At 38.4% G+C, this 13,003-nt stretch overlaps 1 protein-coding gene across 2 annotated transcripts in view; it reads left to right on the forward strand.

Moving 5' to 3' along the window:
* Positions 1-13,003, forward strand: part of Sugct (succinyl-CoA:glutarate-CoA transferase) — a 661,530-nt gene that overhangs the window by 247,206 nt on the left and 401,321 nt on the right. For both annotated transcript variants that reach the window (XM_075971076.1, XM_075971078.1), the window contains exon 10: positions 7,435-7,506. In XM_075971076.1, coding sequence (XP_075827191.1) covers positions 7,435-7,506 — 72 coding nt within the window. The remainder of the gene's footprint in view (positions 1-7,434; positions 7,507-13,003) is intronic.

Raw genomic sequence — 13,003 nt, forward strand, 5'->3', positions numbered from 1 at the left:
AAGTGGGTGCTACTGATAAGCTTTCTAAGTCATCTGGCTTAAGACTTGCTCCGACACAGCCAGCTCAGAACCATCAGACGTGATTTCTGGCATACGTCTCAGGAAAAATGATTGGGCTTGCTATTTTCCACTGCAGTTTTCTTAAAGAAAAGCAGACTTTTTTCAGAGGGCTATAAGGAAAATTACATCCCTTGATAACTTGTGAAGGCCGTGAGTGATTGAAGACCTTTCCCCATCTCTTCCTTGATATTTCCTCTGCAAGTAGTGCCAAAGGCCAAGAGATTGAAAGCACTAGAGTGATTTAAAAATCTCCAAAGTATCTCTAAACACACAAACTTCCCATGGTTTTGGTGAATTCTAGCCAGAAATCCTCATACAACATTGCTTTCAAGGGTAATGTAGAATTATGTAATTCAAGAAGGGGCTTGCATTCAGCAATGAGTTTTCAAAATGTGTTACTCCACATGAAAAGCGTGTGTGTACACGAGGCCAAGTTGGTAGTGGGGAAGTTTGAGAGGCTGGGCCTCGCTTGCCATTTTCTGCCTTGCTCCGTTCCATCGAGGACACTGTTCTCGATCTCCAAGCAGCCCGTGACATGTTGCCAGCTGGCAGCCAGCTCCAGCATCATGAGGTGCACTGAACTGTTAGCAGTAGCAAACAGAGCTCTGAATTTGCCACAGTATCCTAGCACAGACCCAGAAGGCAGTTGTCTGATGTTACAGAAAACAATCTAATGGCCCTGAGTTAAACTGCCTGGAATGTCTTTTTCCTGTGGGTGATGAAGGCCATCAGCAGTGGTGCCCTTTTGTGGAAGAAGATTCTGTTAAAAAGAAGTAGCCCCAGGAAGGTTTAGTGTATGTGTTCTTGTGTTTGAAGCCTATTCCCTACGAATTGTGCATACCTTATTAGTGACAGAGACAATACTACAATTGTACAGAAATTGTACAGCACAGAAAGATACAACTATAATCCCATCCATACCCCTTCCACTTGAGTATTGGTTATATTCAGTTAGCGAGTGGCTTCTAAAAGTCTCTATGTGTGCTATCTTTGGTCAGATTATTAATAGGACATCACTGCACCAGGCTGGCAGTCTGGAAGCTCAGTAAACGCAACCTGTGGGAATGGCTGAAAACTTCCACATGCAAGATAAATTCTAAAATGACTTTTTCCCCCCTCTCTTAACACTTGCCTCATCTTCTACACATCTACCCCAAAGACTCAGCTGTAGTTACCTCTTGCTTGTGAAACTTCTCTAACTACTTTGAACTCGCATGTCTTCTTGCTCGTGAAGTCTGCCTGGATAGTTGGGATGTCTAATTCTTTGAATTGCCAATATTCTAGATCATCTCGCAGTTTTTGTTTGGGAATCTTGACACCTTTGGTGAAACATACCTGATAGATAGAAGAATTTCTTTCCTTGGGAAGGATAAATTCTGGCATTCCGTGGATATAGATTTGGCTCTGTCCTTGTTCTTGGGGAACAGTAGACACTTATACTTCCTGGCTGCTTCTCCATCAGTTCATGAAAAAACAAGAGTTGTTCATTTCCTGTAACTTCAATTCCTTGAAATAAGAACACTTTAGCCCTGGGTGTTTGGAGCTAACATAGGTAGTTTAGACACTCCCTGCAATGAAGGTCGTTTGCGGGGTGTGTAGATGGCATCATGCGTTGCATTTTTCAGTGAGTGTGCAATCAAGTGAATTACAAGGTATTGTTTGCAAAACTGGTGAGGGTTAGTGTTAACACATGAGGGCTTTGAATGCACTGGGAGTTTTCTCTGTGTAGGTATGATAGTAATTATTTGATAGAATGGCCGAAATCAAGTCCCCGTTTCTTATCCGAAACTACTTTATGCAGTACATGTTATAGTTCTCTATTTATAACCTGAAATTGATTTCTGTCTACAGTTCTGAATGAAGCTTTTCCATTGTGAGCATTTCTTGTGTCCTTCTATTTCACCTTGCTTGCTCAGATTCACCCATCACGATTGCTCAGGATGTGCTCCTTGTTGCTTGGCACCATGTGTACTCCTTGTTCAAGCCTCTTCTTTTCTTAACTGCCTCTTCCTTAGGTTCATGGCTAATGCCGAATTCCCCTGTAATATTCGCAGCAGTTTTCTAACTTTCTTACTCTTGTAATCTTCTTTTTTATATCTGTCTGGGGAAGCCCTCAATATAATACATGCAAGTATGCGTTTACTCTACTGCTCCATAACTGAAGCATGACAAGGAAGAACTTATCTGGTACCTCAACACATTCACGTGTGTTTCTTGCAGTGCTCCGCTTTTTCATGGTCTGTAGCAAACTGTGGAATTCCTTCTCATCCTCTTGACTCATATTCCCGTAAAAAAGTCCAAATCACCCCTTTTGCATGAGAAAGTAGAAGCACTGGGAACTTGCTTGGTGCCTCCCTTCCTATCCATGTGGGAGGCATGTCTACATCCGTGTGCCAGACTTTGCTGACCTGGTTTGCATAAATTTACCCCATGTCTCCCAGTGGTATTTCACCCTTGACAGATTGCACGTGCGTTCCTGAGACTCTGGAAAAGTTCTTTCTGAGAGTATAAAATCTTGCCCCATAGGCATTTGTTGATCCTCACCCTACTCCATTTCTTGCTAAATGATTTCATTTATGTGATTTCTTCAGATATATGTTATAAGCAAATGGCTGCCAAGATTTTAACTATAGTTTAGATTTTAATCTGGTTTCTGCTGGTGAAATTTGCTCTGGGAAATCTCACGAAGTTCTTATAAGTATCGGTGTCACCTGTGGCACCTTCCTCTCCTTACACCTGAAGTTTGTAACCGTCATACTTAGTCTATTATCGAGTCCACTATCTTTCCTCGCTTAACTATTCATTGACCCCATTTTCTTCTGTTCTAACCCACTCGGCCCTTTGTCTAAGACCGCACCATCTTCTGTCATGATCATTACAACAGCCTCTTGTTGCACTGAAGAGAGGTCTTTTTGAAGGACAGTCAAGTCCTTTTAGTGATTTCCCATCAGCTTTCTGGTATATAACTTATTTCCCATGGCCTTTAATTTCACCTGGTCCACTCTTTCCTCTCCTCAGCTTTACTTGTGATACTTTCTCTCTTCTTGCAGGTCATTGCTCCTCCCAAACATGTCATTATTTTTCATCAACAGTTTACTTCTCACAACTCTATTCAGTACACACATATGAATTCTTCGTGCTCAGCCTAGAAAGTGTTTTCTAAGGGAACTTTGCTGCTTCTCATCCCTCAACTCAAACAATATTAAGACTATGTATTCTAAGATCTCATTATGATCTGTATGCTTTCATTCTAGAGCCTGCCACTGTCTGCCAATATTTGTATCACTATTTGGTTGATATCTGCCACTTTATTAGAATGTAAGTTTTATGTGAATGGTCACTTGTTATTTTTTGTTTTTTCCCCATCATACTCAATTTCTGGAGATACAGTGTATATGTTAGATGGATGAATAAATGTATACTAAGAAACTTAATCAAGGCTAAAGAGATGGCTCAGAGATTGAGCACTGGCTACCCTTCCAGAGGTCCTGAGTTCAAGTCCCAACAACCACATGGTATCTGGTAACCATCTATAATGAGATCTGGTGCCCTCTTCTGGCCTGCCAGCATGCATGCAGGCAGAACACTTACATAATAAATATATAAATCTTAAAAAATTCAAAAAAGAAAACTTCATCTTTATAGTAATTTTAAAGATACATACTAATCATTCTTATTTCATAAATTAAAAACCAAGCCTTCAAAATCGTGTAACATGCCTGATACTGTCCAGGTTAAGTAAAATAGGGCTGGAATTTAATCATCTAGTTTAGTATGTTTGTTGAGATAAAAACATATTTTAAAGAATTTAATTAGATTAGACATTTTGTTACAGTATCCTGTAATTTAAATTAAAAATTATGTTATCATGTGAATGCTCACTTTAAAACTAGTAAAAAAAACCCAAAACACCTTATAGTTAAATAAACAGAATGTGTAATTGAAATTTGGATATATATATATATATATATGTGTGTGTGTTATTAAAATGATGACAGATGACATTTCAATAATCTTGTGGGAAAATATTAAAAGGAGAACTAGCACTATGGCAGATATTAGTTATATAAAGGTATATATGAATACAGAAAGAAGAGTTCTGTGAGCAGGTTTTTGTTTGGTTTATAGTATTATATAGTATATAGGTAATTTATTTATTTCTTGTCATATTCTCCCCTTGCCCAGTTTTCTATGGTGCTAATTTAGTTTTTAAATATGTTCTTATTTAAAATATATTTATTTTTGAACTTTTTCAAATGATAATAGGGAATATTTATTAAGGTAACTCAAAATCTTACCCAGTCATTTTAATATATGGTCTGATCATATTCTGTTAGCTCAAGGGCTGCTAAGTATCCACTTTCTCACAGGTGCTAAAAAAATTCTTATATCTGCTTGAGATTTCCCTTATATCGATAAAGATGTTTCATATCACAATGGAGGTTAAGGAAAAGAACAAATAGCTCCTCATTCATTAAGGAAGTTTATTGAAATAAAATTATACCCACACAAAACTTATTGAAGAGGTCACTGATCAAAATTTTAAAAATGATTCTTTGCATTATACTTGACAGTAAATAGTTACTTCACTTTCCATTTGCTACTTTACCATATATACATGTAATAGTAGAGAACTGGTATACCTTCATAGTTAGTTATGCTTCACTGAGAAATCTGATCTCAAAGTCATCTGTAGCTTGCCCTCATGTCTGTTGCAGACTCCCTTCCTGCCATCTGGGAAACACCAATACATTACCCTTGTTACTCACTTTGCTATTGCCTTTGTGAACAAGGAAAATAGATCATGTTGTACCTTTTTCATAGGATTTGTTACCAAATACAGCAGCAACATGAACAGAAGAAAACCCTGCTGTACTTTTTAAATGCAAGATAAATTTCAGTTCTATTTTATTATCTGGAACTAGTCATTTGAGCATTTGCCTACCCTTTGTCAACCTCCTATCATAAACCTTGATATGTTTTAGATCTTGGACTTAGTAAGAAGTATAAAAAAGGAAAACCTACAATTTCCCCGCTGCACTTGGCCAGTAAGATGCAACAGATACTTTCTTGCTCTGTGCATGTACTGTTCAGTGCAGTAGCCACCAGTCATGTGTGACTGTTAAATGCTTGAATGGGAGTTGATAGGATTGTGGCTCATCACTGTGAATTTAAATTTTAAAATAACAGCTGTATTGATATAAAGTTCACCTGATTTGTCCTCATAAGGGTATAACTAAGTGAATTTAGAGTGTTCACAGCTGCACAGCCATCACTATTATCAAATTCTGCGAATTTCCATTACCCTTCCAAAAAGTCAAAAACTCATTAGTTATTCCTCATCATCTACCAACTTCTCCAGCCCTATGTAGCTACTATATTTTCGATCTTCAGGGATTTATCTATTTTGGGCATTTCATATGAATAGAATTATAAAATGTAATCTTTATGTTATTTTCTAACATAAATTTAATAGTCAAATGTGCCCACTGACTACCGTAAGAGCAACTGGAGTGAAAGGACAAAAGACTAATTGCAAAGGGGTGATGAAAGTACTGCCAGGGGGCACATGGACAATGAACAATACAGAGACATGGGAAATGAATATGAGCAGGGGCCCGAGAAGGTGACAGACAATTGTCCTGAGCAGCCAAGGAAGTACCTATTCAATATAGAGATAGGGCCATACAATGGCAAAGGCTTGGCAGTATGGTGCTGTGCATAGGAAGAGGTAGGTTCCATTTTTTTTTATATGTAGGAGTGGAGAAAAGTAAGAAAAATTCATGTTGTGTTGGTGATATTTTAGTGGAGGCAGAAGAGACAAATTCTGTGGAAGAGAAGAGACTAAAGCCAATTGAGAAAGAAAAGTGCTCAAAGGTGCTACAAAGGTCATCAGAATAGATGTAACACTTGCCAGAGTAGAGAGATGTTGTCCTTCTCAAAAACAGTGGTTAGTGAAGGAAAAAGCAGATGAGTTTACAGAGCAAAGCTTACTCTGGAAGAAAGGAAACTCAAAATGCTTGTCAAGAAAGAACTGATTGGACAGTTGGAGGGTAAAGTTTGCTTTCTCTAATTACACTAAAGTTACATGTGGGGGAAAGTGGGTGCAAAAGATCTCGAATAGAACTGGGCTGTTTGGTGGTGAAGCTGCTAGTCTGAGGGTCTGTCCACCTGAGCCTATCCCTAAAGAGCAGTTGGCAGTTTTACATGCTTAAAGCAACATGAGATCCAGACTCATCTTGATGTGTCAGTTTTCACTACTGAAGAGTGAAAATCACCCAAAAGTTATGCATGCGATCTTTAAAGTTGTAGCTCCAACTCTTTATTTCCCCTTTCTTCCTTTTTCTTCCCTTTGCTCCCCCTCTTTCCTTCCTTCCTTCCTTCCTTCCTTCCTTCCTTCCTTCCTTCCTTCCTTCCTTCCTTTTTTCCTTCCTTCCTTCCTTCCTTCCTTCCTTCCTTCCTTCCTTCCTCCCTCCCTCCCTCCCTCCCTCCCTCCCTCTCTTTTTTCTTTCCTTCTTTTTCCAGGTGTTATGGCACACATCTTTAAAAACTAATTTATGTTTATTTAATATGTATTAGTGTTTTGCCTGCATGAGGATATCAGATCTTGTAGTTACAGACAGTTGTTAGCCGCCATGTAGATGTTGGAAACTGAACACTGACCCTCTGGAAGAGCAGCCAGTGCCTTTATCTGTTGAAGCATCTCTTCAGCCTCTTTTCAATCAGTGGGGAGATGGAGGCACAGCTTGAGGCTGTTGCCCTCAGCAGTCTGAAAAGAGCCTTTATGAGTCTTGACTCATGTAAAACTGAATCTTTGACTTTGGTGCAGAAAGAGACAAGTCTGAAACGGAGTTGGGGTTTATTAACAAATACTTAAGAATAGATATTAAGCACAAGAGTTAAGAGAAAGTAAGGTACTCTGGGAGAAAGTAGACACACCGGAGTTTCACTCCCCCTTTTCATTGGTTCTTCTTTCTCAGTATAAACAGTTGACTTTCTGCCATACAAAGTTCTACAAGGAAAAATGGAAACCAAAAAACCCACAAAACTTTGAAATATCAAAAGTCAATCTACAGTGTAATGAGGGTAGAATTTCCAGTTATGAAACAGTAGCCTAGCATTTCCTTACATTGTCACTTTTCTCATGTTGTAGAAGGTAGAAGTGGTGTCAGGAAGAAGCTCAACAGTCTTAAATGAAAAAATGCAGTTATAAGATAACAGATATGCACTAGGTTACTATTGAATTGATGGATAGCATCATTTAAGTATATTAAATTTACAATATAGGATTGTCAGGAATTTAAGCTAACTATCTGATCTTGCCCATGTACAGACATACACTTACATATGTATTTCTTATACTTTTTTTTGAAGGCTTTTAAAACCAAGGATGGCTATCTTGTCATTGGAGCAGGAAATAACCAACAGTTTGCTGCTGTCTGCAAGGTAATCCATAATCACCAGAATGGGTGGATGGCAGGATCAGGTGTTCATTTTGTACAAACTGAGGGAGAGTTCAACTTTGCCTGACAGTGTTGCTCAGCTATAACTACTTCAGTTTCCTGTGTTAGCTCCTGAGAGTACACTACTTGATGCAAATGGTGAGAAGTAGGTCTGGTAGACACTCCCCTTTCTTCTTTGTTTCCTTCCTTCCTTCCTTTCATTCTTTTTTGCATTTTGTATGTGTGCATCCAAGTTAAGTATGTGGAAGTATCCTGCTGCCTTGTGGGTTCTGGAGAATTTTTGTTGTTGCTTTCGTTGTTGTTGTTTTGTTTTGATGTAGTATCTCGTTTAAATAAGAAGTTGTAACTTAAAAATTTCTCAATTAAAAAAAATTACATTTTAATTAAAATATAACTGTATCATTACTTTTTTCTCCCTCCAACCCTTCTCAATCCCTCTCAAATTTATGGCTTTTTTCTTCTTATTATTATTTTCTTATTATTGTTATGTTTATATTATATATATACACATATGTTATATACATAACTTTTCTAAACTTTAGAGGGATTTTTAGTTCTGGAACTTTTTTCCTTTCCACTCTGCCTCCCCCATTTTTCCCTTTTCTCTATATCATATTTAATTAGGCCCATATATAATTGAAGTGTTTGCAAATTAACCTTATATTGTGCTAGCAATTTTACGGCTTTCTTCAGTTACCTTTGTTTAATGCATAGATTTCTGTGAAATTCATGCTTAAATATTTTAGAAGTTAGAGTTATATTAGAAATGTTTCTAAAGCTTTGAAATACTTGAGCCAATTTAGGTTAGGAATACGCCAAATTTTCAACATTGCCTGGACAGTTTTTAATGTTTTCATCTTTTCTCTCAATTTTAGATCTTCTGTTTTAAGACTTTTTAAAAAGTAAAGTACAGAATGTTGTAAATTTCAAAACATCACATTAACTAGTTTAAATCCATGAAATATAAGCTAGATAAAATATATTTGTTTTTATTTCTATTTTTCTTGCATACAAACAAATGTTTGGCCTATAAAAACCTTTTTTCCTGATGGTGAGAGGATTAGATTTTTACCAACTATGTGACCATAAGCTTCCTGTCTTATTAAGGATTCCTGAACTCCTAAGAGGAATCACTTTCATTATAGTATTTAATTTATTATGTACAAGAATTATTTATCATGATCCTTCCTTTGTTTGAGAGGTTAGCAAATAAGGAGAGCTAAAACCACAACAAAGAGGTGGACATACCATAGGAAAGGTGACAACTGGTGACGGTTCCTGGCTCCCACTGCAGGAAGGGCTGGCATCGCTGCGGTGGGAAAAACCATAGGAAAAGTAAAAGTGGCCATGGTTCTCACTGCAGGAAGGGCTGGCATAGCTGAGGGTGGAAGGAGGGAAGCTTTTATAATAGTGACTCAGGGAGTGTAGAGAAAATTGATTCAAACATTTGATCTGGGATCAAAGAATCTTTATTATAAATGGTCAGCTTTAAAAATATGAACCATACGGGAACTGTTGCCTGTGAGGTCATTCACGTACTCTACAGAGATGGAGGCTGCAGCTCTGCTCTAAACAACTACAGATTTGCCTTCTGTGCCATATGTTCAGAGCTGCGCTCTCTCTCTCTCTCTCTCTCTCTCTCTCTCCCTCCCTCCCTCCCTCCCTCCCTCCCTCCCTCCCTCCCTGTTCCTCTCCTTCTCCCTCTCTCCTCAGGCTGACATGTTCTTTATTATTAACTTTGTTTTTTTTATTTTTTGATTCATTACTGCTGATTACTTTGAAATGTTTAAATGTCTTCATAAATATCTATAAGAACACTTTTTGGAAAAAGACTTCTATTTCAAAGCAGAATATTTGCCACACATTTTAGTACTAAAATATGACTTATTGTTATGATATGCTTGCACATTGCTTCAAAAGGGAAACTGTCATAGGCCTTAGATAATGGCATACTTGACTTTGATTTTCCCATATGTGAGTTAGGAATGATAATCCCTGCTATGAGCCGTCAAAGCAGTGCCTGTAGAAATTCTGAGACCTTGGAGGAAATGTGTGGAGGTTTCGGTGTTATGTAGGTCATTTGCTGGATTTGCTGAGTGAGCACTACAGTTTGATTGACTTTTTCAACCTTTGTAATTTATGTTATCACATGTAAATTTGAACTACACATCTTTTCATCCAAGTTAAGAAAAATCTTTTTTATTTCTGCTTGAATACAAATTCTCTCTTCTTACCAGTAATACATAAAGAATTATAAATGTCTAATTCTATTTCATTCACACTTACCAGTTAGGGATGGGCTTGTGCAAACTAGCCTCACAAAGTGAACCTAAGTCAAATTCTCTAGGAAAGTCACAACAACTCTGCCTCCTGGGAGGGAGGTGGCAACTGTCAGTGAAGTGGAAAGGTAGAATTTGATATACTGGCTAACTAACATGTTTTGAGGAGGAGCCCTATCAGGAAGTCCTTGTTTTCAGGGACCAGAGTCAGAGCAAAAATTCAAGGCTTGGGGTCAGAAACGTACCACTGTATAAAGTGGGTCTTGGTTTATGACAATTTCTATTTTCTGCTTCCAAACATGATACAGAAGAGCAGGGAAAGTGAGCATATGTAAGCTATTTTAAGCTGATTGATGCCAACATTTATGACTACTTCTATTTGAAGTATATTGACATACCTTTTACAGTCATTTAGACTGATGCTTTCCTTCACTGGGTGCGGAATGCACTGGTTTTCAACTTCAATATTCATAGAATCTCTGCTATTCACATTGTCAAAGATTTGCCTTTGGTGTGTTTTGAGGTAGGGCATAGGAAACTTCAACTTTAATAAATTCTGTACTTGATTCAGGGGCAGGTGGTCTGGGTATATTATAGCATGATTCATAAGGGCTTTACGAGTCATGCTTTAGTCAGGTAACCACCGGTGAGGTATTCATTCCTTTCTAAGCATCTGCTTCCGTCTGTGTAAAATGTAGATTGTAATATATAACTATTCCAACATGTAGGTTGTGGCAATCATAAAGGTTAGCTACATAAGCAAAGCACAGCATGCTCCTAGCTCCCAGGAGGCACTGGTTAACTGGCCTCTAAAATTCTGAGTAGGTTAATTCTCATTCTAGGACAGACACAGATGACACACTTGCCTCTGCCCCTTTCACATAGCCCTGTGTTAAGATCTGCGCCCTTAAGACAGGGATTCTTTTTAAAGACTATGAGAAACAGTAGGAGAGTTTAAAGACGATCAAAATTCTAAGTTCTTCTAAGCTGGTAGCACATCTACCAGGTTTTGTGTCCAGTTACCCCGCTTCCTCCATTCAAAGGAGCCCGAAGCCTAAGCCTGAGTACCAGGCCATGAAGCTGAGCTCCACAGTTGCTCCTTATTTCTGTACAAGGATAATTAAAAGTGAGCTCTGGTCCCCATATACAGAGAGCCTTCATTTTCCCCTCCTCTGCCCTTTCTTCTGTGCTATCCACTGAGCCACCCCAGCAGAACAGAAGGCAGAGGCCACATATGAGGAACAACCTTTTCTTCATGGCTCAGCTCGGACAAACAAAGGAGTGAAACTGATGCTGTTGACCTGTGGTCTGGCTCCTGAATTAAGAATGTACTGAAAATGGGGTAACCAAAGAGAAGGGCTGCAGAGAGCAGGGCTGCATAGAGCAGGGCTGCAGAAAACACTGCATAGAGCAGAGTTACAGAGAGCACGGCTGCAGAGAGGGCTGCAGAGAGCACTGCCGAGTTCAGGGCTGCAGAGAGCAGGGCTGTAGAGAGCAGGACAGTAGAGAGAGGGCTGCAGAGAACTAGGCTGCAGAGAGCAGGGCTGCAAAGAACTAGGCTGCAGAGAGCACGGTTCTAGGTAGCAGGACTGTAGAGAAAGACTATAAAGAGAAAGATTGCAAAGAGAGAAAGTATCTTTGAAGTTATTTGTGAATTTCTGGGCTTGCACATGTGCTGCATCTATATCTAATCCAAATTACTCCACCAAACATGCCGAGAGTGGAGTTAACAGACATCTTCATACCAGGTTATAGTGTGACTATTGTGTGGGTCACATGCAAGACAGATTTTAATGGTACTCCAAAGGCTTGGAAATTGAACCAATATTATATTCAAAATATTGAAAAGTGTGATGAAACTTTCAGTTTAGGCCTAAGCAGGTCAATTTCTAAAAACAATAACATCAAAATGACTCTGTAGAATTTAAGCAAGACTTAGAAGTTCTATTTTAATTATTTTTATATATGTGTATGTGTATATAGCTTCTTGTCTCTAAGTGCACCAGGTACATGTAGGTGCCAAAAGAGGTCAGAAAAGGGCATCAGAACCTCTGGAATTGGATTTACAGGTGGTTGTGAGCCTTTTGATGCTAGTCCTGGGAACCAAACTTAGGTCTTCTGTGAGACAGCAAGTACTCCTGACCCCTGAATAATCTCTCTAGCCCTGACTCAGAAGTTCTAAGTACAACATTTAAAATGCCTGGGATTATATCCAAAATTATTCAATTTATGAAGAATCTGAACTTTCATATGGAAAAACAAAAATAAGTATATGCCAATATCAGGACAACACATATATAGCAATTAATTCACAAGGAATATAACATAATTGTCTAAAAATTCTTATATAAGCATTATAAATTGCCCTATGGTGCATGCATTTAATCCCAGCACTGGAGGCAGAGGCAGGTGGATCTCTGAGTTCAAGGCCAACCTAGTCCTGTGAGTTCCAAGACAGCTAAGGTCACACAAAGAAAACCTGTCTTAAAAACAACAGCAAAACAAAAACAACAGCAACAGCAAAAGAAGCATTATAGGCACTGTAAGTAAATGGGAAGGTAGAAGTGTTTAGCAAAGACATTGAGGATATGAAGAGCCAAATGGGTGTAGTGACATTTACACGGCTTTGTTGGGAGTGGTAAGTCATGCAACTGAAGCTCAGCTGTCTACCAGAAAGACTGTTTCTGCATAAGTGAGGAATTACACTGAGGGAAAGACATGCAGATGCTCTCCACTGCTCTAACCCCTGATTTGTCAGGAAAAGGACAAAGGTGTTGGCATGCCATTTGGCATCTGGTTGGCTACAAGAATTAAGAGTTTAAATTGTGGCTGTGCTAAGGAACATTTCCTGGAATGCAAAAGCTTGTAACTTGTAACCAATGGGAAGAATCAGACAGTGAAGAGAAACAAAATGAGGTAAAACTTATAGAAGATACCTCTGAAGTATTTTTATTACTTTTATTACAGAGGGCAGAAAAATCTGTAATTCAACATGAGGCTGGAGAGTTTCATAGCAGACCAGTAAAAGAAACCCTATTATTTATAGAACACTCAGCATCTGAGCTGCTTGAATTAAAAATTATATCTATCTGTCCATCTGTCTGTCTATTATCTATCTATCTATCTATCTATCTATCTATCTATCTATCTATCTATCTATCTATCTATCTATCTATCATTGTTGTTGTTATTATTAGACAG

Source organism: Microtus pennsylvanicus, chromosome 4 (genome assembly GCF_037038515.1).
Source record: "Microtus pennsylvanicus isolate mMicPen1 chromosome 4, mMicPen1.hap1, whole genome shotgun sequence".
NCBI lineage: Eukaryota > Metazoa > Chordata > Mammalia > Rodentia > Cricetidae > Microtus > Microtus pennsylvanicus.